At 35.4% G+C, this 25,967-nt stretch overlaps 2 protein-coding genes across 14 annotated transcripts; one reads left to right on the top strand and one right to left on the bottom strand.

The window, feature by feature from the left end:
* Positions 1 to 568: 568 nt before the first annotated feature.
* LOC132172258 (DEAD-box ATP-dependent RNA helicase 10) lies at positions 569 to 10,703 on the bottom strand. 2 transcript variants are annotated; one of them, XM_059583730.2, is made up of 14 exons: positions 10,567 to 10,703; positions 9,919 to 10,071; positions 9,573 to 9,696; positions 9,400 to 9,469; positions 7,490 to 7,561; positions 5,573 to 5,647; positions 4,875 to 4,994; positions 4,740 to 4,781; positions 4,583 to 4,657; positions 3,326 to 3,472; positions 3,022 to 3,159; positions 2,215 to 2,329; positions 2,025 to 2,113; positions 569 to 896 (listed from the first exon to the last, which is right to left on the bottom strand). In XM_059583730.2, the coding sequence occupies exons 2-14, from the start codon at positions 10,034 to 10,036 to the stop codon at positions 765 to 767; spliced, it is 1,317 nt and encodes a 438-aa protein (XP_059439713.2). In that variant the 5' UTR covers positions 10,037 to 10,071; positions 10,567 to 10,703; the 3' UTR covers positions 569 to 764. The 2 variants fall into 2 exon arrangements, with proteins under 2 accessions (XP_059439713.2, XP_059439714.2); XM_059583731.2 differs by having other exon boundaries at positions 9,919 to 10,065.
* Positions 10,704 to 16,046: 5,343 nt separating this feature from the next.
* LOC132168537 (DUF724 domain-containing protein 6) lies at positions 16,047 to 24,530 on the top strand. Of its 12 annotated transcripts, none has more exons than XM_088516243.1 (10): positions 16,047 to 16,605; positions 17,589 to 18,008; positions 19,251 to 19,721; positions 20,791 to 20,887; positions 20,983 to 21,149; positions 21,868 to 21,942; positions 22,049 to 22,145; positions 22,226 to 22,324; positions 23,057 to 23,230; positions 23,304 to 24,530. In XM_088516243.1, exons 1-10 carry the CDS (start codon positions 16,147 to 16,149, stop codon positions 23,996 to 23,998), a joined length of 2,754 nt encoding a protein of 917 aa, XP_088372369.1. In that variant the 5' UTR covers positions 16,047 to 16,146; the 3' UTR covers positions 23,999 to 24,530. The 12 variants fall into 12 exon arrangements, with proteins under 12 accessions (XP_088372369.1, XP_059435515.2, XP_059435517.2 ...); XM_059579532.2 differs by having other exon boundaries at positions 17,589 to 18,083; positions 20,965 to 21,149; positions 23,105 to 23,230; XM_059579534.2 differs by having other exon boundaries at positions 16,048 to 16,605; positions 20,965 to 21,149.
* The last annotated feature ends 1,437 nt before the right edge of the window (positions 24,531 to 25,967 follow it).

Here is a 25,967-nt window from a genome sequence, read left to right as displayed (position 1 = left end):
CTTATACTATATATATCTTATAATAGGACAATTTAAAAAAAAAAAAAAAAAATCAGTCTATTAAACTAAAGCTAGCACTTGTCTTTAGAGCATATGATTTTTAAATGTCATTTTATTAGAAGTAACAGGCAAAAATGCATGCGAGTATCACATGATTTAAGGGAGATTATTATAACTCAACTGTATATTAATGTAACAAGAATATTAAGAAGTCTATCATAAAGTTAGCCCAAATCTAGAGAATCATATATGTATAAATTTGTTTTGCTTATTTAATATCAGAAACAATGGTAAACATGAAAATTATTCAACTTCTTAGCTTTCTTTATTTTTTTTTTATTATGTTCCCACTAAATGGCAAAGATGGGAAACACTTTTCTTTTTGACGTGCGAGGTGTGTTCATAATAAGCTCCTGGAGTCAAAAACCTAAATTTGGAAGAGAAAAAAACACAATTTCTATTCAAGATTAATAAGGCATCATTCATTTTCACATACGATAAGTGGAATTTTTAATTATTTAAACTAGTCAAAAGAATGTAGTTCCGTATAAAATGTAACGATGCCAAAAATATGAAATACAATTGTTTTTCTCAACATAATAAAAACCTTACATTTTAACCTACACATAAGATATCAATTGCCGTGCAACAAAATTTTTTTGTCCCGAGAGTTTTTATAAATGCTACATTTCATTATACTAATTCATACAAAAGGTAAGAGATTGTTGAATTCATAATTTGTGGATCTATTAGAACTCTTAAATTCATTTTCTCATCTTCTTCTTCTTCGACTTCCCATTCTCGATACCCAAAAATTCGTCCATATCGTCCTCATCCTCATCCTCAACATCGTCTCTTTCCCGGTTCTTCGACTTGTCCTCAGATTCTTTGATCGTCTGCAAAAACAAATATTAAACCACAAAACAACTATAATTTAACTAATAACAAATACGATCTCGAAAACAATATAACTCATTCAATACAGAAGAATGTAAAAATTTAAGCAGGGTAAACTTTACAAGAATGTAAAATCAAACATAAGTTTATAAAATATTCACAGCATAAACATCATAAGTGCTAAACCAATTAGACCAAATAATCACGCAATTAATGTAGCGACTATTTCCGTATGTCGCTGGGCCTGATCAACTCAATGATAGGTAAGCAGTGGGAAAGGGTGGCTTAGAGTCTTTGGCAGAATAGTCTACATGTTCGGACACATACAACCACAACTCCCCACCCCCCCCCCCCCCCACACACCAATGCAATCCCCTCTCCTTTTCTTGGTTTCCTGCGGTTGTATTATTTTGGGCATCCTACAACAGAAATTGATATCCAAAACCAAGAAAGGAACTGACAATTGCTATCCAAAAGTATAACAAGACGCAACTCATCATGATGACCAGCTTCAAGTTCTCTTCCCCATTGTATTTTAAGATAAGTTCTTAAGAAACCATTAACAATCAGACAAAGATACCCAACGCATAACAAAATATAGATACAAAAGAGAAAAAGAAAACAACACTGCTATACACTTTTAATTAGAGGCTAATGGCTGTGATAAGTATAGAAAAATATTCCCATAAGATGAAACACAGGAAAGTTTACCACAAGGACATTATAGTACTATCTCTCTGCAAGTATTTTCTTTCTTTTCGGTTCAGTTTTTTTTTTTCCCCACAAGAATGACCATCAGATAAAGCCACCAACCCATCATCATACTGTTTTTTCTCACGAAGAGTTTGTGACAACATATTACTCAGATAAACCAGAGTTTTGACGATTAATCTCAAGGGACAGACAGGGACACATTTGTACCCCATCCCTATTGCTGGCAGAAGTAGTCTTATTATTGACCAATAATATGAGTACTCTTTTAATTAGATCTTTATCATGTATACATCGTGTGTACTTGGGCTGCACCTTTGCACTTTTAATAATACTTTATAAAAAAAAGTACTCTTATCATTGGCCATTCATAAATTGTTAAAAATGTAAATAACGCCATAAAAATAAATTATTACCCTTCGAGATATTTTTTTGGCCTCATCAACACGCTCCTTCAATAGCAAGACTTTCTCCTTTTTAAAAGGAAGCTCTGGAAACTTCATGCCTAACACACATAATCAAAAAAAAAAACAAACAAACTCTTCAGTTTTTGAGACACTCCTTTTACAATACCTCTTCAGACAAAACATGCAATGTGCAGCCTACCAAGACGATTCTCTATCTCTAAAAATGTCCGCAGCTCATTTTCATCAGTCACCAAAGAGATCGCGACACCTGGTCGTCCTGCACGAGCAGTTCTTCCCACTCGATGGATATAATCCTGTGGGCCACTTGTGATTAGTAAATGAGGGCATATAGAACATTAAAAAATTAAAAATTAAAAAAATATATATATACTACTAAAACAATTCTTTTCAAAATTTAACATCCATAACTTATTTAACTAAGCAACACAAAAAACTAATGAATAATTAGTCTAGATAAATTGTTATCTACCATCAGTGAAGTGTCACATATCTTGATTTGATATTTTAGACTTGGAAAAGGGTCATCCAATAATATTCAAGCTCTCCAGATCTTGTGTGAGAAAGAAAGATGAAAAGGTCTATACTGCCACTCAGTAATAAAAAGGGTCAAGTATAACCAACTCTACAGCAAGCAAACAAGATTTTAAATCTTTGGGTTTAAAGCCTAGATGTATGGTTTTTAGGTAAGTAAAAAAAATTCAAAAGGACCAGTTTGTAAAGGCTCAAACTTTTGAAAAGCTTCAAAGACGCATAAATTCTTTTTTTTTTTTTTAAATAAAAAATTAATTAATTAATTAAAAAATAAAATAAAAACCACCAAATAGGGTGCTATACACAAGAGATATACATTATATCCTCTCAATAAATTACGATCGGAAACTTAAAAAGGCAATATCTAAGAAAGGCCACATAAATGCATAAATGAGGGAGCTTATGAATAAAAAAAAAAATGGCCCAAAAAAAAAGCTAAAAAGGCAAGCCCAACCTTGGGGTTTGAGGGGATATCATAATTGATAACCATATCAACTGATGGAATGTCAAGTCCTCTACTTGCTACATTAGTACAAATAAGAATATTGCACTCTCCCGCCTTAAACTGATTCAGGGCTTCAAGTCTCTTTGGCTATCAAAAAAGAGTTCACAAAAAATGTTATCACAATATTGAATTAAAATCAACAAGAAAGAAAGAAAGAAATTTATTTTTTTAAAAAAATGAAAAAGGATAACTAAAATGTTAAAAGATCTATAAATCAAAATATTTGAAGATCATTTAAATTAATATATAGTACCTGGGCCATTTTGCCACTAATTGAAATGGCCCTGAATCCAAGATTTCGAAGCATCAAAGCAATGAAACGTGTTGCGTTACCAGTACGAGTAAAAACCATTGATGAAATTCCACACTTCTTTTCCAAAATATATACAAGGTAACAATCCTGTAAAAAAAATTAATATATATACCAGGAAGATATGAAAGTCCAATAGCATAAAACAGAAAAAATTATGCATTGTTTGTTTCAACATAAAACATTTTATGGAAAATATTTTATGTATTTTTTGGTGTTGGGCAGAAAATATTATGCAATGGAAAATAATTTCCAAATCAAAGACAAAACAATTTAGGCCACTCGAGAGTCAACATTTTTTAAAGGCTCTCTTACCCCTCTACCCACCCAAAGGTCGTTGTTTCCCGACCACCCAAACCTCACACCACCAACCTGAAGGTCACTTCCCCCGCCCCTCTCCCACCCACCTAGAACCATCAGAAGTTCGCCACTTTCCCACCCTTCCCCACTCCACCCCACCAAAAGATCCCCGGTTGAAGCTCAGTTCCTCCCCCCCTTCCCCCCCCCCCCCCCCCCCCCCAAATCAAAGAATTGATTGAAGATAGATGGAGGGTCCTCAAAACAACGGTGAAAATAAGTGAGGACATGCTACAATCACCGTCGAATACGCGGTAACTTGTCCCTACACGAAGGAGCAAGGCATTGATAACCAAAACCGGTGTTGTGAAGTCACTGGTGTACATGCTCAAGTCTGAGCATAGGACCTTGAAGCAAAATGCTATTTACGCGTTGTGAGCTTGCATTTGGTGAAGTGGATGGTATAGAGGCGAGATGGAGATGGAGATGGACCAGTTGGTTTGGATGGATTTAGACAATTGCCAGACAATTTCCAGTAGTTTCCAACTGGGTCTCGGTAAATTTTGGTAAGTTTTTTGGTTGTGACGAGTAGATTCTTTTGATATCAATCAAACACTCAAAAACATTTTCGACGTCAATTTCAAGGTCTCCCTCCCCCCCCTCCCCCCCACCCCCAAAGCATCTCTTGAGATATGTTTCATGTCACTTAAGTGAGGTGTGTATCCATATCTATAAGACTAAACTAATTCAAGTATGCCATTATCTTCTTCAACAGACTCAAGAACATAATTACAAGAATGCTTAGTTAAAGGCAAACCAAGATAATTTTCATAACACAGCATACATATCTATTATTGAATATAACATCTTGGAAAGAAGTTCAATACTGAGAAAAGGAAAAACCTTGCACATAATAGGCATAAAGCAAAAATGCTGCTCTAGTGTGTCGACAGTCGAATATTTATCTGCCACTTCAATCTGAAATAAAAGTTGACAATTGTTACAAACCGTGACAAGTACGGAGAATTGATATGAAATACCAAAAAAAAAAAAAAAGGACCTTCACAGGATTTCTTAAGCAAACCCTTCGGAGCTTCTTAACCTGAAACATCAATTAGTGTGAATAAATCAAAACTTATATGAACCAGAAAGCATATATCATTTTCATCTAGTCATTGTAGAAAAAAATAAGTACCTTTCTGGTCATTGTAGCGGAAAATAAATACGTTCTCCGCTCACGAGGAACAATTTTTAAAATTTCATCGATCGACTTCTCAAATTCGTCGTTCAATAAGCTATCGGCCTCATCTAAAACCTGATAAGTTTAAAAACTAATGTAACTATTCTCTTTACATTGAGGAATAAGATGTGGTAATGAAGATACCATGACCTAAGTACATCAAAAAGATATAATAAATGAAAGGAACAAAGCATCCACTATGACTTAGTAGAAGCGAAGGATAAAGGAAAAGAAGTTCGACGACTTCAATTCTATAAAATAAACAAGCTATCAAATAGCTTTGAATTTTTTATTCCTTATGAAGGAAATGTAGTTTCAACATTTTTTTTCAAGCATTTCAAGCTTTAGTTACTAACATATGAGAAATTTTCAGGGGCATACTTTGATTGTTCCATATTCAAGCCAAAGATTCTAATTCAACTTGTTTTTAATAAGTATTTAAAAAAAAAAAAAATGAATTAGAATCTTTGACTTGAATTTCAAGTTCATTAGTAAATTCATCAACCTTATATCAAATTGTTTCCACACTCCTAAAGGCCCCACAAGTATCCACACTATATATAACGAGAAATATAGAGCACATATGAACTTGACAAGTAGGCATGTATCTACAAAAGAAAGTGCATTGCTGACATGAAATAAAAAAAACATACCAAATACTTCAATGTCCGAAGGGAAAACCCTTTTGTGTTAGAAAGATGATACAAAAGCTGTCCGGGTGTTCCAACCTACCAAAGAATGAAAATACAAGTCCATTTAAAAACTACCAGAAATGGCAGTAAATTTTTATTTTCCAGATTTTTATCTATGCAAAAACTTAAATAATTAAGTCCATTTTGAATTAAAACGAACTTGTGAACATGCAGCTCTTTTAGCGACTAAATTGCAAAGTACAAGTACCAAGTATTGTTTTTTATTTAAATTATCAATAGAGGTACTGAATATCCTTTTTCTTTTAATTATCATCAAAGGAAGTTCAAAAGGAACGTACCATCAAACGATTTTCCACACCAAGAGATACATGCTTAGGTCTATTATCTAGTCCACACAAACATATCTCAGGTTCGAGACTAATAAGTGAAAGTGAAAGTACAAATAATCTTATTTTTAGTAAATAAAATTTCAATTAAAAAAATAGCACTAAAAGGAGTGCAAACCTCCCGATTTCTAAGGGAGGGTGGGGGTCTGAAAGTTGCTTTTGTTCAACCGAGCTCTTTTGGGGAAGTGGCTTTGGCGCTTGGTGCATAAGAGAGGCCTTATAGAGGGTCATAGTGAAAACCAAGTATGGTAGCTTGTAGGGTGGGTGGTGCTCTAATGAAGTTCATGGGTCCTATAGGTTGGGGTTATGGAAAAATATCAAGAGGGGTTGGGAGAGTTTTCTAGTAATAATACCAGGTTTGAGGTGGTTGATGGTTCCATGATTAAATTCTAGCATGACTTGTGGTGAGGGGATTAGACACTCAAGGAATCTTTTCCAATGTTGTATAGCCCGCGTAAAAGATGCTTCAATGGCAGATTGCTTGGAATTATCTAAAGGTTTTCACTAGTGGATTATAAGCTTTATTAAAGCGGCTCATGATTCAAAAGTGGATGTCTTTACTTCATTTTTATTTATTTTTTTTAATTTGTTGTATTCTCTTAGATTGAGACAAAGAGGTGAATTTTACTTCGTTGGATCCCTTCCAAAAGAAGGATGTCTGATGTAAGATCTTTCTATAATGTCTTTGTACCTCATGAGAGTGCCCCTTTTTTTAGCTTGAATGGCAGCTATAGGGAAGATCTTCACCATAGATAACCTAAGGAAATAACATGTTATTATGGTTGACTGGTGTTGTGTGTGCAAAAGGAGTTGGGAGACTGTGGAGCATTTTTTTCTCCATTGTGAGATCGCCAATGCTTTATGGAGTGCTATCCTCAGAGGTCTTGGGTTAGCTTGGGTCATGCCTAGAAGAGTAGTAGGCTTTTTTGCTGCTTGGAGAAGGTTGGGAGGTAGTCCTTAGCATGCAGTTGTATGGAAGATAGTTTTGTCCTACCTTTTGTGATGGCTTTGGAGGGAAAAAAATTATACATATTTTGAAGATCGTGAGAGGACAAGGTGGAAGTAAAGTTTGTCTTCTTCAAAACTCTTTATCTTTGGACAGCTGCCCTATATCTTAGTTTTCATAATTTTCTCAACTTGTTTTTTAATTCTAACTAGTTGTTTCCCTTGTATACTCCATGTGTACTTAAATTGCGCCTTTTGCGCTTTTAATGATAATCATTTACTTATTAAAAAAAAAATAGCATTTTTGAAGTCGTACCAATCAGTGCTATAAAAGAAATTCAACTTTCAATACTATTCTTGTTCTTTTGGTTGGATTTTTTCAACAATATTCAAAAGCAAAAGGTACAATACTAGAACTAAAAAACGGAGAAAACAATTATAAAAAACAACAAATTATCACCAACTCCCAGTAGTTTTGCAACCCAACATTAAAAATATGAAAAAAGATACAAAAATTCACAAATACTGAGTTATGAAAATACTTATACACTTGCACAAATTTTCAGCTGAAAAAATAATTACTTACAACAATGTGTGGCCGCCACCTTGCAAGTTTGATATACTGGTCCATTATGGCTGCCTCTCCCCCTCCAACAAGCTAGGGAGAATTTGAAAAAGATGCTTACTTAAAAGATTGTTTAGTGTTAAAAAAATAAAAAATAAAAAACATAAACTTAACAAGAAACTTCTATTTAATCACAACATTTTACAAATTGAACCTATCTTAGCATCAAAAGCTTTAGCAACCAAAAGGAGAACCATCACTTGAATTTTCCCCCCATTCTTATATCTAACGCACAGATTTCATTAAAACATCATTTAACCAAAGAAGAAATGAACCACAAAACCTATCTAATGAACAAATTTTCATTGCAACATCATCTAATGAACAAATTCTCATACAATGATGGGTTATTGCCTTTTCTTAAATATTAAGACCATACATTAGACTATATTAGAGCAATCAAGACTTCTTGATATAGAAGCTTTAGAAAATAAAGCACTAGATTAGGTTTCTTGATAAGTTTTTCAATGCTTCTGGAAGTTCATTGAATTAGATATTTTGACAGACTAATATAAAACCTTAGGACATTGCTAATCCTCCTAAACCAAGTTAGAAAAAGACTCCAAAATTTAAAACAATACTCCAACGGAACATTCTATCAACAAATCTGAAAACTATCAGATTACCCCTACTTCAATAAAACTTGATTAAAACCGAACCAACAGCTTCCTCTCAAAGACAAAATCCAATAACAATAAAACTAAAACTAAACAGACTAAACTTTGTGAATTCCAGCCCACATCAATCAAGGATTGTAATTTCAGATCATTTTGGTTTTTAAGTTTGCTCTTCTAGGAGCCTTTTGCTGCCTGTGTCGTCTTTCATCACTAAAGACAAACTTCTGACGCACGAAATGGGAAAGAAGTCGAACCTCCAGTACCAGACTTCTAACCCAACATGACAACTACAATAGGTTGCTTCTTAACGGTACAAAGAGGTGCACTGCCTTCACCTTCGTCGTTGTTGAGTTGTGCTCCGCTGTGTACACCACCTTCACAAACAATGGGTAACGCCCTTCCACCATATGGCCTTTTCTGCCACGATGGGTATCACCCTCACCATCACCGTTGTTGGTGGGCATTGAAAACCCCGGAGTCACCACCAGCTACTTGCCCATGGGACCTGATGTGGAGGCACCAGAATCCCCAATGATGATGCGGAAGCACAACAAGGACCTTGCTGGGAAAGGAATCAAATAGGAACACTGCGTACTCCACCACCTCCAAGAACTGAAAGCTATGTTCCCCTCCCTATAAGAATTGATGAAGTCTGAGTCCTATGCCAAACAAACCAGTTTCTCTGTCAATGTTTTTAGCCTAGCAACACTAAATTTCCCAACCGGCATAACACGGGATAACCCACGTCTTCTCTCAACCAACTGCAAGACTGACCCTCCTTCAGGCACCGAAAGCTCAAAAAATTTAGACTCAATGTAAAACCAACTCATGTAATCCATCTTCTGGTACCTCTAGCCCCAGAGGAAAGACATATAGGAAACAGACGAGAGAAAAGCACTTTCTTATTTGGAAACTTATATCCAAATAGTAGTTGCTAACTCGTAATCACAAATATATATATATATATAAGCAAAATTAACCATTATATAGGATAACTTTAGATAACATAAAACATTGATGGCTACATGCTTATTAGCATGAAAATACTAACATTAACAAAAAGTGTAAAAGCTAGAGTATAAACTTTGTTGTACATAAGCAAAAACTACATTCCATAGTTTTGAAGCTAGAGGTTACTTGATCTGAAGGAAAGACAAATAACGTTCCAACATGTAGTCGAAATATACAATTATTATGATAAATATAATAAAAACATAAACATCTATTTAGAAAGCAATTTGCCTAAAATCTCACCACTATAGACTTGATGCCAAAGCCAGATCCTAACGCTTCGAATTGATCAGCAATCTGAATTGCAAGCTCCCTGAAAAAACAAAAGATAAATGAAGCAAAAGAAAGAAACCAAATTACTTATCAATTAAATCACCCTTCCTAGAACATGAAATCAGAAGATTTAGATGTCAAACCTTGTAGGGGACAGCACACAAGCGAAGAATGCTTGTCGAGATTCTAAAAGTGCTTGCAAAATGGGAAGAGCAAAAGCTCCTGTCTTACCAGAACCCGTTTCTGCAAGTCCAATCAAGTCTTTTCCTAAAATAGAAAAAGACCAATATAATTGAGTATTTTAATAGAATATAACAATTAAGCAGACCAGCACATAAAGTTGAAGTAAATAATGCAATCATATACTCCACTTGATTGCCTAGATATGTAGGAAAAGACATGAAGTCAATAGAGGATACTGAAAATGAAAAAAGTACCAAGGAAATTGAAACACAATGAGATAGTGAAAGGTCAAGTAAGAGAATGAACCATGAAGTGCATGAGGAATTACTTCAGCCTGTATCTTGGATGGATTTTTCCATCCCAAATTTTCACAAGCCTCGACCAATTGGTCACATACTCCCAAATCCTTAAATGTCTCTGCCATTCTGAATAACTTTATCTGCTTGACAAAATCTGTCTCTACATGTAAACAATTGAAAAGGATATTGGCGTCTACTTACCAGAAAGGAAACAAAAACAACAGTTTCAACGGAGAGCTACAACATACATGTATTTATGAGAGGGCAGAGACCGGTTTAAATCACAACTAAAGCATCATGAATTTATTTAGTTGCCCTTAAACATGAAAATTAATTCGTTTTGAGTGAATGTTATTTAGCCTAACAAACATAAATAAATCAATAATAACGAGATAGAGATACTCAGGTCATTTGAGTTTTCCATTCTTACTATATAGTTTGCTTAATTAAAAAAAAATTTAAAAAAAAATTACTATGAAGCATAAATCGTTACTGAGGTTTTCTCATGAACAATTGCTCCACCTGAGTTTTTCTAACACACATTGATTCGGCCACGGAGAGGAAATACAATAAAATAAAATAAAATAAAGAACACAGCAGCCATTGACAGAGCAGAGCTAAGAAGGAAAGAGAAGGAAGAAGATAAAAGACATACCGGAGAAGAGAAACTGAGCGGCTGAGTGCTGTTATGTGAGGCTGTGAGCTGCGTTGGCGTCGCTGCTATGCCTACGACACGGTGAAGGGGGAGGAGGAGGCGGTAAAAGGAACAACTCAGGACTCGTTGTCGATTATTTATACATAACGGTGTCGTTTTTAGGGTTTTGTGTGTTTTCTAAAGGAGCGTTCGGCTAAATATCATAAGGTGGACAGAAATTTCCTACCAAAATTTTTTTACTTTTTAAAAGCGCATATGTTTTTTATTACAATTTTTTTTTTTAATAACATGTATTTTTTACATACTTTTTAATAGTAATAGATATTAGGTTGGAATAATTCGTACAACCTAATTGCTATAGTATATTATAGAGTTCAAGAATAATAATCACAGTTAAAAATTATCATCGACTTACTGTTAACGAATATCACTGAATCATGTTTAAAGATTATAACTGAGTAACATTTAAAGTTTAGCTATAGTTAAAAACTATTACCTAGCTAATCTAATTATTGTATAAGTCTCTTGTAGTGTTTTCAAGTATCCAGATTTAATTTCGCTATTTTCCTTGTGAAAAAAACTTATAATTTAAATATAGATCGTTGAAAAAGTTACAAGAGATACGTTGCAAAATTGGGCCGGAAATTCAACCCATTTTTAAATTCGCATAAAACTTATAAAATTAAAACTAAAAATAAATACAAAATTAGTCCGTGTGGTTGACATAAATTACAAATCACTCTATGTGATATAAAAAATAATGTATAGGTTCTCAGGGTAGGCCAAAATAAAAGTTTACTCTTTCAAATCAATTTTCATTAATTAACTTAACTGAATCCGTTACTTTATCACGTCATATTCAATAAAAACGCGATACATATTATTAACAATTTATAACTTTAACAATGACAAATATAATTTTCCTCACATCATTTTATGACAACAGTTTTTTTTTTTTAAAAAAAAAAGACTACACATTAGCCATCACTCCAAATCATACTACTTCAATAAATTAACCTAATCTTTTTCTATCCTTAAAATGTTACTCTGTGCAAAACCCTATCTTATTTTCATCTTCTTTGCCACGATTTGAGAGCATTTTGCGAGAATTTGACGGTCACATCTTCTGACCATTGGAAAATAAATAAAAACAACATTCAAGTTATTAAATTGTAACAAAGTTTTTCTTCAAATTAAGTTGGATAAAATCAGGTTACTTTTTTTATTAAACTGGCATTTGTTTTTAGAGCATGGAAATTGATTTCAGGGAGTAAACTGTTATTTTGTTCCACCTTAAAAACCTATAAATTATTTTTTTATATCACATGAAGTGATTTATAATTTAGGTCAATTTAGGCCAACCATGACCAATTTTGCATTTATTCATTAAAACATATATATATATATATATATATATATATATATATATATATAAAGTTGATGTGTTATGGCGCTTTGACTTAAGAATTTATCTTATATTTAAAAAAAAAAAAAACAAAAACAAAAAAAATAGAATTAGGTTTAAGCACGGCTTCTCTGTTTTATTATTTTATTTTATTTTTTATGTTCAAGATATATAACATTGATACGTCCCCAATGAGTAGCTCAGACGAGTAAGGACCATGCCTCATAAAGCAGAGGCTACTAATTCAAATTTCTCTTCCTCTTTTTCTCCTTGTGTGAACATATATATATACATGATTGTTAATGTGTGATTGAATCCTCTTTAGTCATTAAAATAAAAGGTTAGGCCCTTGAATCACATGTTGATATGTTGTAAAATATAGTATTAAAATAGTTGTAAGTTTAGTCATTTTCTTTTAATGGTGCATTTGGATGGGGCTGATTTTTTTTTTTTGTTTGACAAAATTTCAGAATTTCATTCATGAAAAATCAAATCGTACTACATTCAACAAGTACAATATCATGAAGGAACACCAGATATTCCATCCAAATTACTTCCACAGAATTTTGAAGTGCTAATTAATTTCGCCAAACCATTAGCCGCCATATATATTGGATTCTCTTTGCACAACATACCAAGATTGGAGACTATTCAAAATAATTTTCCAACCCTCAATCAAATTATTATACCTCAGCCATGAAGGGTATTTTGTCTGAAGAGCCTTTATTATCTCTATCGCATTACCTTCCAGAATGACACATCGTAAGTCAAGGTCTGCCAAATATCACTGCCTTTCAAGCCGCAAATGCCTTTGCCGTTGTTGGATCAGTGATGTACAACAAACAGTCCCTTAAAGGTGTGTATTGTTGCCGCAACCTTGCTCTCGATCACTGTGTTTAACAATAACTCCCTCACCCATCATTTTAAGGGTCTTATCAATTAATCTTAAAGACCCCACTAGAAGTCTAGAAGGATCCTTCCATCTCGATCGGGGATTCGGGAAAACTATAATATTATTGATCATGATCTCATTGCTCTTGTTGAAATAATGATTATGCGAAAATAAACGGAAGTAATATAGAGAAAATAAACACAAAGAAATTACGGGTGGTTCGGTGTTAGACATCTATGTCTACCACTCGAAATACCCCTAAGGGCTACATTGTGCTCATTAACATGATTTGACTACAATACAAAAGTCCCTATTTATAGGATAATGTCTAAATACAAGTTTGGTAATCAAATCTCCTTGATTTGATTAATATATTTTCCATATATTCTAACAGCTCTTAATCTTCTTTTCCAACTCCAAGAATTCCTTATGAATTTTCCTAGGGCATTCTTCCCATACCACACATGAAGAGGGGCATCTCCACAATATATGACAGGTATTTTCCACCTTCACCAGATGGGGTTTATATTTTAGGATTCTTGAAAATCCTAAAAAAATTAGGTTGTTTTGTTGCCACTAGGGTTAATTTTGATGTGGGTGAGAGGTAGTTTTTTGTTTTGTTTTGTTTTTTTTTTTGATATGTCCATATAAGAGAATAAGGGGGGATTCGAATGAAATCATTCTACCTTACCTACACCCCATGAGACTGACCAAATTCCTCAAGACCAAGCTTTTGATTTTCTCATGTTTGTTACATTAGCTTTCGATTCCATATGGTTAATGTGAAGCAAGAGAGCTGTCCATTGCAGAGAAAGCATATAAGCCATGCCCAACATGAGCACCAAAACAAACAAAAGATCTGAAAATCTAGCTCATAGCTTCACATTAACCACACCTAAAATCATTCAAAATCCAAACAAATAATTTCTCAACATGAGCACCAAAACCCACCATCGCAGATTGAGTTTAAATCCACATAGGCCGACCGTATCAAATTCTTTTTTCTTCTAGCATCAAATCCTTCTTCTGTGGCAGGTTGTTTAAGCTCCAAAATTGAAAGTTTTCTTGGGTTGTGGTGGTGTGGAGGGAGAGAGAAGAAAGGGAAGAGATAATTGTAGAGGTTGGCCAGGGGGGATTTGGGTTGAGGCTGAAGGAGAGAGAGAGAGAGAGAGAGAGAAAAGTGAAAAAAAAAAATTAAAAATTAAAAATATTAAATAATAATATTTAAAGAAAAGTATATAATATAATAAAGAAGCCGGTAGAGTTTGTATAGAAAAATGAATAAGTAAAATAGATAATAGTATTTTTTCACTAAGGTTCCGTTTACTTCGACATAAAATAGTTTCATTCGTAAAATATTTTCAGGAAAGCCATTTTCCTTGAAAATATTTTATGTCGAAAACATTTTACGGCATTTACCTTACACATGGAAAATAATTTTTTTTTAATATCTTTTTTTATATATATTTTTTCGAATAAGGTCCTCGCCGAGACCTGCACAGGACTTGTTCGAGACCACGTAGGGACCTGCCCGGGACCCTGCTAGAACTTAACTGGGACCTCGCATGGACCTACCCAGGACTTGACTGGGACCCCGTCGAGACCCACCCAGGACTTGACCGGGTCCCGGTCAAGTCCCAAGCGGGTCCTAGTCAAGTTTCGGGCAGGTCCCGGCCAGGTCCTAGGCGGGTTCCAGGCAAGTCCCGGTAGGGCTAAGCGTCGGTCGATAATGTCGATTTCGGTAAAAAAAATTTATTTTCGCCTTTCGAACCGACAATGTCGGTAAAGTCGGTTATTTCACCAACTTATTCCGTCAAATTTTATTTTATTTCGCATTTCGAACCAAATGCAATCGGTAAAGTCGGTGTCGGTCGGAAGTCGGTAAAGTCGGTGTCGGTAATGTCAATATGTGGAAAAGTGGCAAATTTTGTCGGTAAAGTTGGTCGAAAGTCGGTCGGTAAAGTCAGTTCGGTTAAAAAACCTTTTCTGCCTACCGAACCAAAAAATTCGGAATAAAAAAAATCATGCTGCCTATTGTCTGCCATCTAGTCGGTAACAGTCGGTGTCGGTCGAAATCAGTCGAAAGTTGGTCGGAAGTCGGTTAATCGGTAATTTGCTCAGCCCTAAGTCCTGGTTAGGTCTCGGACGGGTTCCGGTCAAGTCCTAGCGAGGTTCTGGGCGAGTCTTGGCGAGATCCATCAATTTAAGAATGAGATGCTCATAGTTGAAAAATAGTTTACGGTTTTCAAAACCATAAATCATTTTCCAAAAATTAAAGAAGAATTTTCAGTCAAAAGGAAAATATTTTTCGCTGACCACTATTTTACGTCGAAGTAAACGGAGCCCAAATAAAATACCTAATATTGTTGGAGATGCTCTTAGATGGTGATTCGTTGTTGACAATTTTGGCCATAAACAAAGATCACTTGTTAATTGATTGGCCATGAGCCCTGTTATCGATTTCCACTGCGATTGCTCATCTTTGAGAAGTTGAATACGTTGAAGACTTCTAAATGTGCTAATTTTCGCAGTTATTAAAATAGACCATTTTATACCGTGTGTTTAAAAGTATTCTTATTTTTCACTCACATTTTTTTTTTTTTTCCTTTCTTTTTCCTTCCATTAAAATTTGAAGCGGCAAGGTGGCAAAAACCCCATTTGTAGGATTGGGATCCCCAGGGAAAAATTGTCCATCAATTTTTTTTAAAATCTTGGCCATCCATTTTCATCCAACCCGTCATATGTCTTACTCAATATAAAATTATAAAATATTATTTACATTAAAAAATAAATATAAAATAAAATAATAAAATAAATTATTAAAAAATATTGGGAGGTTCAATCATTCCATTTTTCTCATAAGAGTGACTGCCCACCTCAACTTAACATAGGAGTGGCTTCGGCCATCCCAAAGGCCGATTGGGGGTGGCCATGGCCCCCTAAAGACCGGTTGGAGGTGATAATATATATTATTCCAAGGATCCCCTGGTGGTTCGGCCACCCCTTTCCATCATTGGAAAGAGAAAAAAAAGTAGAATTTATTTAAAGATAATTTAATATTTTAATTAAATATATTTTAAGGTGATAATTGAAATATCAATGGGCTTATGCGTGTTCTGAATCCATCCAAATTTGGACCCATTTTTTGAAATGCAAACGGAAACGGAGCCCTATGGTCCTATGGATACGTTATCTATTGCAAAACTTTTCTCTCACCATTGACCGTAAAAAACGTCCCAGTGGGATTCCCTCTCGACCCCTACCAGACTCACAACACAACAAAATGGGAAGCCCTGATGAAGGCAGCAGCTTCCGAGACCAGATCTACAGCGTGGGAGAGGAGGTCGAAGTGAGCAGCGACGAGCCAGGGTTCAAGGGCTCGTGGTACGTGGCCACCGTCATCCAGCCGCCCATACCCAAGAAGTACACGAGGGCTAGGGTCGAGTACCGGACCTTGCTCACTGAAGATGGGTCCGAGCCGCTGAAGGAGTACGTCGACGAGGGCTACATAAGGCCCAAGCCTCCCCAAGAAGAGTTTACAGCCCAGGATTTGGAGCTCGGCGGGGTTGTTGGTGCGTATTGCAGGGACGGGTGGTGGACTGGTGTGGTTGTGAAGGTTCTGGGAGACTCGAGGTACAGGGTTTACTTCAAGAACCCACCGGATGTGATTGAGTTTGACCGAAAGGAATTGAGGGTGCACAAAGAGTGGCTCAATGGGATTTGGGTTCGGCCTGACAAGCGGGTACGTAATGTGGGTTTATCTGGGTTTTAGGGTTTAAGTAGGGGATTTTGACTTTTTTTTTTTTTTTTGTTATTCGGATTCGGGAGAAAAATTTGATTTTTTTTAACGGGTGATAATTTGTGGGTTTGTTAGATTGCTGATCTAATACTTGGGTTTCGCCCTTTGCTCTTTTCTAGTAAAACTGAATTACTTAGAAAGAGAAGATGTGATATGTGGTTAATAACGTAAAGGATTGCTTATTGGTTTGATTGTAGTAATGTTTTTTCGTTGATTTATGCGCTAAACATGTGACTTTGGTGGGTATTAATTTGTGGGTTTGTACATTTCGTGAACTGTATTGCTTACGTTTGATATCATGAGAAGTTATCTGTAGTGACCTTTGTTTTATGAGGTATGGTCTCCAGCCGATTGAGTTACCTTGGGTACGGGTTGTAGTTATTTGTGAACGGGTTGTAGTTATTTGTGAACATGAGTTGGTGTTGTGAATCTTGATAGGTTTGGTATCTTCTTAATGCTTGGTGTTTAATCCTAATTTTATTTAATTTTGGGTTCTATCAGTGAGCTGTGTCATTCAATTTGGATTCACACTAGTTTGGTTGAAGTACGCCATGGAAATGGTCAGGGACGTTTAGATGTTGCATAGAATTTGAATGGCTCCATTGCATGTTACTTTTAAGCTCAAGCGAAAGTTTTGCCATTTCTTGGAGCTGATTGTAAAAAAAATCCAATGTACAATGCATATTTATACGTACCTATGGATGTCTGTGTGCATGTTCATATTTCTTTATGTAATGTATGCGCTGTTGTGTTGCTCAGTTTCTTGTCTTTGTGAATTTATCTGCTGAATATTCTTTTAGTCTGTCATGGAGCCTCACAATATCCTATTTCCAATTTGCTCACTCTTCGTTAATATGGCTGAAGATATGTGTTATTTGATTAACTCTCTATACCATATGCCTGATTGGCAATTTTGATTTCTAAAGCAAAAGACAGGGTCAAGTTTTAGCACAGGAATGGATGTAGAAGTGAATGTAGAAGAAGAAAATTTAAGTGATGCTTGGTTCCCTGCAATTGTCATTAAAGAAAACAAGGATGATACCTTTTTTGTGAAGTACCAGAGCTCAAGAAATGGTGATGAGGCTGAGCTTGGAAAGGTTACTGTAGATTTGCTCCATATTCGGCCTTCTCCTCCACCTCCTCACACAGACATAAAATATAATGTGTTGGAAAAAGTGGATGCATTTTGTGAATTTGCTTGGCGGGCAGGCGTGATTGCCAAATGTGTTACTGATACAAAGTATCTTGTCTATTTCAAGCAAACAAATGAGGATAGGATATTCAATCAGTCAACATTAAGGCCTCGTATGCAAAGGAAAGGAGAGGAATGGGTTAGCGGATCTCAGGTATTGTCTCCTTTTCCTCTCTATCTCTCTCCTCGAATGCAATGGATAGATGAGGAATGGGTTAGTGGATCTCAGGTATTGTCTCCTTTTCCCCTCTCTCTCTCTCTCTCTCTCTCTCTCTCTCTGTGTCTCTCTCTCTCTAGTTGAATTGGGAGGAGGGTTTGAAGCGCCCTGCCTTGGTGAGGTTCCACATCATCAAAAAAAAAAAAAAAAAAAAAAATTAGGGGTGGGGGGGGGGGGGGGGGTGGTTTGGTGGTGGCAATGAGTTTGCATTTGATAGTTATAGTGCGTGGTGTTGTTATGCTCTCTACAACCTTTCGTATCTTTTCATCTCTTCTTCCAAAACATATGGACTAAGTTGTGTGTGTACATCCTGCCCTTCTCTACCAAAATGAGCTTTATGTCGTCTCCATAGCATCTGTAAATCTTTTCACTGCAAAGGTACAGAAATTCTCTTTTATATGATTCAATGCACACAGCCGACTTGAGGAATCATTTGGTAGATGAATGACATGATTGGATGGACCCATATGTCATATTATTTTTGTTAGTATAATGTTCATATATCTGCTGAAAATCATAGTGAGGTACTTAGTCCAATATCTTTTCGTGGTAATGCACACACCTTCTTTTAGTGGGTTTATGTATGATTTTCTTTATTTGTATAGCATGTAAGGGTTTTGACCCATCAGTGTTGTTAAATTCACATTTAGAGACATGCCAATATATGCATTGGTAAGATTAGGTTTAGCTCTCGCTCTGTGTTCTGGTGTGAGCCAAAGTTTCTGTTCTAAAGAGTGGTTGCCCACCCTTTATCAGGAAATTGGCAATTGGGAGATTTACTGGATGCATAAACCACATGCGTTTTGTGACTTCATGTTTGGTAATGTCTTTCTTGTTCAACCCATGTTTGTTGCTTGTAGAAGTATATTTACTAATAGGTCATAGTTAACAAGCTCTCTTCATATTTATCATTTTTCATATGAAGTTACCTCCAATTACATGATCACTTACTGATTTGTTCTGAGAATGATTCAAATGTGGTGCATGAATTGCTGAGAATACAATGACCATGGTGACTAGGCAATCAATCACGTATGCCATCACCTAGGTGTGCCTTGGTGTTCAGATAACAATGATGAATTTATATTAGAAAGTTTAGTGACATGCATGGGTTAGAGTTACTAAAGTTATACTCGAAAGGATTTATTGGTAGCTCAAATGATAGGATTTTTGTTTCAGGAATTAATTGTCTCTTCAGATTTTCAAGAACAGACGAGAGACACATGTAACAATGCCAGTAACCCTGAGGTAACTGTTCAAGTTGAAAGTTCTGTTGTTGCAAAAGATAACATGGACGAGAGTATACCTCCTACAAATTCTGTGAAGAATTTGATGGAGCAGTCAAGTCCTGATGATGAAAAAGTAGTTACTCGTGCCTTGACACCAGGCACGAGGAAGATAAAACTGCTCAACCCTAAGGGTAATCCTACAGAGTTACATCCTCCAAAAAAGTTGAAAACAACGATGACCTCAGAGGCCCTATTATCTGCTACTGCATGTCAGTTAAGGAAGAAGCGAAGCAAAATATCAAGAAAAGTACTGTCTAGATCAGCTCCGCCAAAAAGTGGAGGTAAACAACAGAGACACTCGGGGGTCCTTGGCAATCAACCTTTCACAAAAAATGAGAGCCTTGCTAGAAAAGTGAAAGTTGTGAGTTGAATCTTCTCTCTTAGTCCTTCGTTTACTTCTTCAAGTGCTATATGCTCAAATTTTGATCTAGACAAACATGAATGAGTTGAATCCCTTTTGTTAACCCTTATTTATCTATGTTTCCTATACATACAAATTTGATCAAGACAAACATGAACATATTGAAGTAAGAGATCATTCCGCAATCCACCTTAACATGATTTTCCATTCACTACAAAGTTTTAGCATGGAATCTCACCAATCAGCCCTTTTCCCTATTCATAATAACTTAATTTTCTCTTCTCAAAGTTACCTTTCCAACTCAAGGATTCAAGTTCAAAGGTAGGGGAGTTGAAGAAGTATGCAACATATACTTTTGAAGATTTGCAAAGCTAACATGAAGTTCCTTAATAAATCTTACATATTATAGTATATTTTGTAGGGTTCATGTATTTACCTTTGGTGTCTTTAGATTTTATTTGAAAAAAAAAAACTGGGAACTCTATTATAGGATTGCTTTCGTTACTTATAGATTTAAAAGGTAGTTGCTATATAGCCAATCCAATCCTTTCCCTCCTTATGTTTTAAATAGAGGTTGGTGATTGATGTCGAACATGTGGACGGACGGAGGTTCCATATTCAAAAATAAAAAGAAAAGGTATAAAGAAACAATTAGAGAAATTGTAAAAGCATAAGAGTATGGAATGTGAGCTTTGGCACTGTGACACTACAATATGCAAGCTCTTGTATTTATATTTGCTTATGTGTGCATCCAGATGTCTTGAAACTTGTTGACATGACTGCACCCAATACATGGAGATGGTTGTTTGTTAAAGTACAACATAAACAAACATTTGTGTATTCCTTATTAGAAATTTAATGAAGCCTGGTTCATTTGGCTTAGTTGGGGTGGATACCGCTCAAGGTGCAATTTTGCGTTTTACAATTTTCAGTGAAGATGACATGATTTAGAGTAACCATTCTACATGACTATTTTTTCTTTATTTGTTTTCTTTATCACCTTGAAGGGAAGTGAGAGTCACTTAACTACACTTAAGTTTTGTTTCTTCCATGACCTGAAATTCCACAGAAGTATGGTGAATTGGACAGTCAAAAATCAAGTCGTGTAAATAAGAGGGGAAGACGTCCAAAGTCACTGGTTAAAAGCCCACCGTCTTCAGCAGCAGGTATATATGGTCATAAATGTACAATGCATTGATTGGATTTTCTATAGTAAAAAGGCATGATTTTTAATCATATACAGTTAAGGAGGGCAATGCAGGTGGTGGCACTGCAAAAGAAATTGTTCCGGAGACTATTAGGAAAGAAGCTGAAATGCCTGTCATCTTGGGGTTGGAAGCTAAGGTAATAGGGGTTTCACGCTCTGGAAATTTTTGTCAGCTTTCAGATCTGAAGGATACAAATCATCGAGCAGAAGATAGGTCCTTAGTAAGTGTGGAACTGAGATTCACCTTATTATAGTCATCACTTGGTAGTACGAGGTTACTAATTACTTATATGATTGTCAAGTGTTTTGTGCCACTGAGAATTAAATTTTTTTTATTGTTATCAGAAAAAAAAAAAGATAATGGAAAAGGGAATTTGTATGGTACACTTCATTTAAATGGCTTGAGGAGTAACTAACATGTCACTCTTTTTAGGCAAAGTAGATAGCCATTCTAGTGTGGTGCACATGAGTGAGAGAGAGAGAGAGAGAGAGAGAGAGATTCACTTCTACCCAAAAAAAAAGAACCACTCAAAAAGACAAATGAAGATTTCTATGGCATTATCAATTTAATTTTCAAGTTAAGAGTCTACAGTTTGAATTGTTAAATTACCGCTCGTCCCAAAAGTTTATGCGGATAGGAAATAATGAATTTAATCATTTAAAATGTGCAAGTTCAAAATCCCTCTCAACATGTAGAATATTTGACTAAAATTGTGTAAATTGTGGAGTCAAAGTTCGAACTTAGACCTTGACTTTGATATCATATTAAATTACCACTTATCTTAAAAACTTAAGCTAATAGGAAATAGTGAATTTAGTCATTAATAAATATTTTAACATGAATATGTGGAAAAAGGATGAACATGAAGTGTTAAAGGTTTCCAGTTTTGGGCGAGTATTTCATTTGACATTATCTAAAAGTAAGCTATCGATGCTCAGGTTGTGACATCTCAACTTGCTAGTGTTGCAAGTTTGGCTAATCTGCTACATAGCTTGGGTCTGTGTTTAGACACGGTAATACGTTTAGTGGAAGGTCCACCATAGTGATTTGTCTTTTCTTTAGTTCTGTTTGTTGCTCAGCCCAGTGCTATTAGTTATGCTGTTTGTTCTTACTGTGCAGGAAATAGATCAGCAGAAATCTGAGGGAAACAGTATTAAAAGAAAGAGAGGAAGGCCCCGAAAATTTGTTGACACAAGCTCAAAAGCTTCAGATGGAGGTATATAATAGCTTCAAGCCACAATAGTTGGCTGGGTATTTCTCACTTTTATAAAAACCACTGTGCTGTATGATTTGTAGGTGAGGAGCAGAATGGAGTTGAAGGCACTGAAATTGTTGTAGAAGATCATTCAACTCAAGCAGTTGCTTCAGATATGCTTGCTGGGGTGAAATCTGCAGGTATGAGTGTGTAACCTTAGTTCCCTTTTTCAGCCTTCTAGTGAGGAGTTTCTGAAGCTTATAGAGACCAGAAACTTATAATAAACCAAGCAAGGACCAAGAATTTAGGAAGTAATAATGTTGGACTCTCCCCAAAGTAGTAAAAGGGAGAGACAAAATCCGAAAAATAAAAGATTGTGGAAGCATTCGGGGAGCAACTCAAAATGCATTCATCAAGGGGAACAAAATAAAGCAGAACCTTAAAACTATAAGCCACAATTTAAGGTAGGTGGAGGGGACTAGTTGTGATGTGGCTTTCAAATTCTGGCGAGTATACAAGTAATGTTCTTTTATCCTTCATTTTATGAGAATGAAAGAAGTCTTGGAATTTTGCAACAAGCACTCTAAGGCTCTTCTCCCTTGATTCCTCTACAATTAAATAGAGCATTAGATTCCTTTGTTTGTGCGATATATTTTCCTAAGAAAAGGTGACCATTCTTAATTATGTACTGAACAACATCAATTGTCAAGCAATGTGCTTCTCTCCATATTCAAACTTATACAAAGGACTTTTATTTTACATGAATGTGAGAATTCATGTGTGAAGAAAAAGCATCACTTCAATTGGGAATAATCGCTGGGAAGAAAAGATGGATTAGGAAAGCTTTTTTCCCCACCCTGATGGGAAAAAAAAAAATTTACCCTGTTATACAGCTGATGTCTAGAACTGAAGCCATAGCTTGCATTTTGTAGACTCTCATGACTTCTCAAGAATACAATTAGCTGAAGTTTCTGCGACAGATTCCTCAACAGATGATGTTGGTATGAGTAGCATTGCAGCACCCGGCAATATGGACGTTGATGATCAACCTCTAGCTACATGGATTGGTGAAAGGTTGCAGTGCCCACCAAATGCCAAAGAGTCAAGTAAGCTTGTTTGACATTTGAATTCATTCCCTGTTATGGTAATTTGTTCTGATTATATTTGTTTTCTGCTTAGAACTATCACCTGGTCTGACCGTTGATGAATGCAATGAAGCAAGAAAACAACAACCTGATATTGTGCAAGTTCCTGCAACTGTTGCCACAGGTGACTTTGTGTTGGATGAGAATAGAAGCTTTCCATTTGAGAAGACCTCGCTACTCTGGAAGACAATTGAATCTATGGAAATATTCAGAATGCTGCCACAATATCCACACTTTCGTCCTTTGAGTAAATGTAGCGAGGTGTATCGTGAGGGATTGGCTATTGGTAATATGGTAGCCTTTTCCAGTTTGGTTGAGAAAATATCCAAGTTGCAACTTGATGATCCTAGAAGAATTTTTGATAGCTATTTGGAGAGTCTTCTTGACTTGGAAAAGCTTGGATTTGATGTCACAGTTTTACGGGGTCGTATTAATGAAATGCTATCAATTAAAGATAAGCAAGGGCTGATTCTGAATGAGTCAAAAGATGCCGAGTGCAAGATATTGCGTTATAGTCGTGAGAAAACAGAAATGGCTGAAGAGATGGCAAATATTGAGAAGCAGATAGCTGAGTTACAGGAAAAGCATGCATTAATGAAGTCAGAAAAGGAGAGTAAAGAACATGAAATGTCCGTCTTGCAGGTGCGTGTGATTGCAATCAATGAAGAACTTCAGAGCACCCGGCTTGGTTTTGAGAAGATTGCAGACGCACCTTGGAAATTGGGATGATCTCGGCTCTCTTAATGGTTTCCTCTGGTAATTCCCTCAATGTTCATGGCCGCAGGAGGCGCTGTGCAGCTGATCATAGGAGTTGTTAACTTAAAACGTTAGGGTAGTAGTGTTCATAGAATTAGGTATTTCTGACATCTTACGTGGGCTTTCTATGAGTCCTTTCAGTTTTTATATATAGTCTTAAGATGCCACATCTCAGTGATTGATGGCTGGTGATTGACTGTATTTTGGCTCATGGCTGTAGTTATCTAATCTTTTGAATGTTTTCATTGTTAGTGATTGATGTTATAGTGGCTCTTCGATGCCAGTCTTGGTGGTGGTGTTAACTGTTGGTATTTGGCAATAGAAGCAGGGTGCCCAGGTTGCCTACAGGGGATGAACAGAAGATTGAAAATCCGTAATCATCCAAGAGAAATGATTTCCATGTGTATATGGGGTGGAATTTAGCCCCAGTTCCGTTTTAGTGGGCATAGAAAAAATGGAGAAAGAAAGAGGAAATGGTTGATATATATTACTATCTTTCACATCATTTGATTCATTGTGGTTGACGTACAAGTGTTATTGTGAATTGTCAAGTCAGTTTTTAAGCATGATAAATGCTATATGGACAGTCACTTGATGTTTGACATGCTAAGTAAGGAATTTGTAGTAAAAGTTATGTATCCCCAATAATGTTAAATGACATTTTATATCTTTTTTTATGTTCTTTTAAAATTAATGTGATTTTTAAAATTATTATTAAATTTGTAATAAATTATTATTGTGATTTTAAAAGTCACATTAATTTTGAGAGGATATAAAGAAGATATAGGTCTTTCTTTTAGCGTTACACGTTAACCCCTAACAACACTTTTGAGTTCAATTGAATTAGTCTTTTCATTTGAGTCATCTGATAGTTTTTAATAATCCCGACTTTACTAAGAAATTTCACTATAAATAGTATTACATAAATATGTATTATTTTTGAGTTATATTATAGTTTTTGAATATAAACAGTATTACATAAATATATTTTTACATAACTAACTTGAAGATTTAATTGTAAACTAATTATTAAAAAATACTTTTGAAATTTAATTTCCTAAATAAATACCTTCAATTGAATATGATGGTGTCCCACTTTTTAGTTGCACGTTTTTTCATGTTTAATGACTAGTGCCTATGGACAACTGGACAAGAACTCAATGAGATATAGGCATTTATCTGTCTTTCTCGTACCTACCAAAACTGTAACTAATAAATGTGATCATAATTCTCCCTAACGTCCCAACCCCCAGCCCCCACCCCACTTCTATTACAAAAAATTAATAAGTTGATAGAAAATTATAATAAATTCAATCAATTAATTAATATTTTGTCCCCAAGAGGTAGTTCAATCGGCTAGGACCACGCCTAATGAAGCGATGGTCACTAGTTCGAATCCCCCTCCCTCCTCTTGTGTGGACATGTCAAAAAAAAAAAAAAATTAATTAATATTTTAATAAGAGATAAATTACAAAATTAGGAATTAAAATTTAGTACCTTGTTACAAAATCATGAATTTGAATTTGAATTTGAAGAGTAGCTTTACATTATCCTTTGTCCAGGACTCAGGTCTGTGGATGATTTGGTGCCCAAGTAATCTTCATTGATAATGATAGAAAATCCGCTACAAATCATTAATTAAAAGAAGAGTGCTAGGCTTGCAAATAAATTTTACGGAAAAATTTTTACAAACTGATGTGGCACAACATGATTAGGTTTTTCAAAATTTGAACTTATCATATATCCAATCATGTTGTGCCACATCAGTTTGTAAAATTTTTTCTGTAAAATTTGTTTGTAAGCTTAGCATTCCTCTAATTAAAATAGCAGATCACTTATTTTCGAGTGAATATCATCACGTTTAATGACTTGAATCGATGGAATCTCGATCTTCGTGCCCATAAGCAGATAAAATTTACATTTTTATTTTATCATTATTTTA

The sequence above is a fragment of the Corylus avellana genome, chromosome 1, assembly GCF_965113065.1.
Source record: "Corylus avellana chromosome 1, dhCorAvel1.hap1.2, whole genome shotgun sequence".
NCBI lineage: Eukaryota > Viridiplantae > Streptophyta > Magnoliopsida > Fagales > Betulaceae > Corylus > Corylus avellana.
The sequence above is the reverse complement of the archived record's forward strand: the minus strand, read 5'-3'. Positions and strand labels throughout refer to the sequence as shown.

Coding starts and splice junctions, on each gene's coding strand:
- LOC132172258 (XM_059583730.2), bottom strand. CDS start 10,036: ATGGCAGAGACATTTAAGGATTTGGGAGTATGTGACCAATTGGTCGAG. Junction 5,648..7,489: donor GGTGGCGGCCACACATTGTT/GTAAGTAATTAT, acceptor ATTCTTTGGTAG/GTTGGAACACCCGGACAGCT. Junction 4,658..4,739: donor GCTTAAGAAATCCTGTGAAG/GTCCTTTTTTTT, acceptor CTTTTATTTCAG/ATTGAAGTGGCAGATAAATA.
- LOC132168537 (XM_059579530.2), top strand. CDS start 16,147: ATGGGAAGCCCTGATGAAGGCAGCAGCTTCCGAGACCAGATCTACAGC. Junction 18,084..19,250: donor AATGGGTTAGTGGATCTCAG/GTATTGTCTCCT, acceptor TTTTTGTTTCAG/GAATTAATTGTCTCTTCAGA. Junction 21,150..21,867: donor GAGCAGAAGATAGGTCCTTA/GTAAGTGTGGAA, acceptor ATCGATGCTCAG/GTTGTGACATCTCAACTTGC.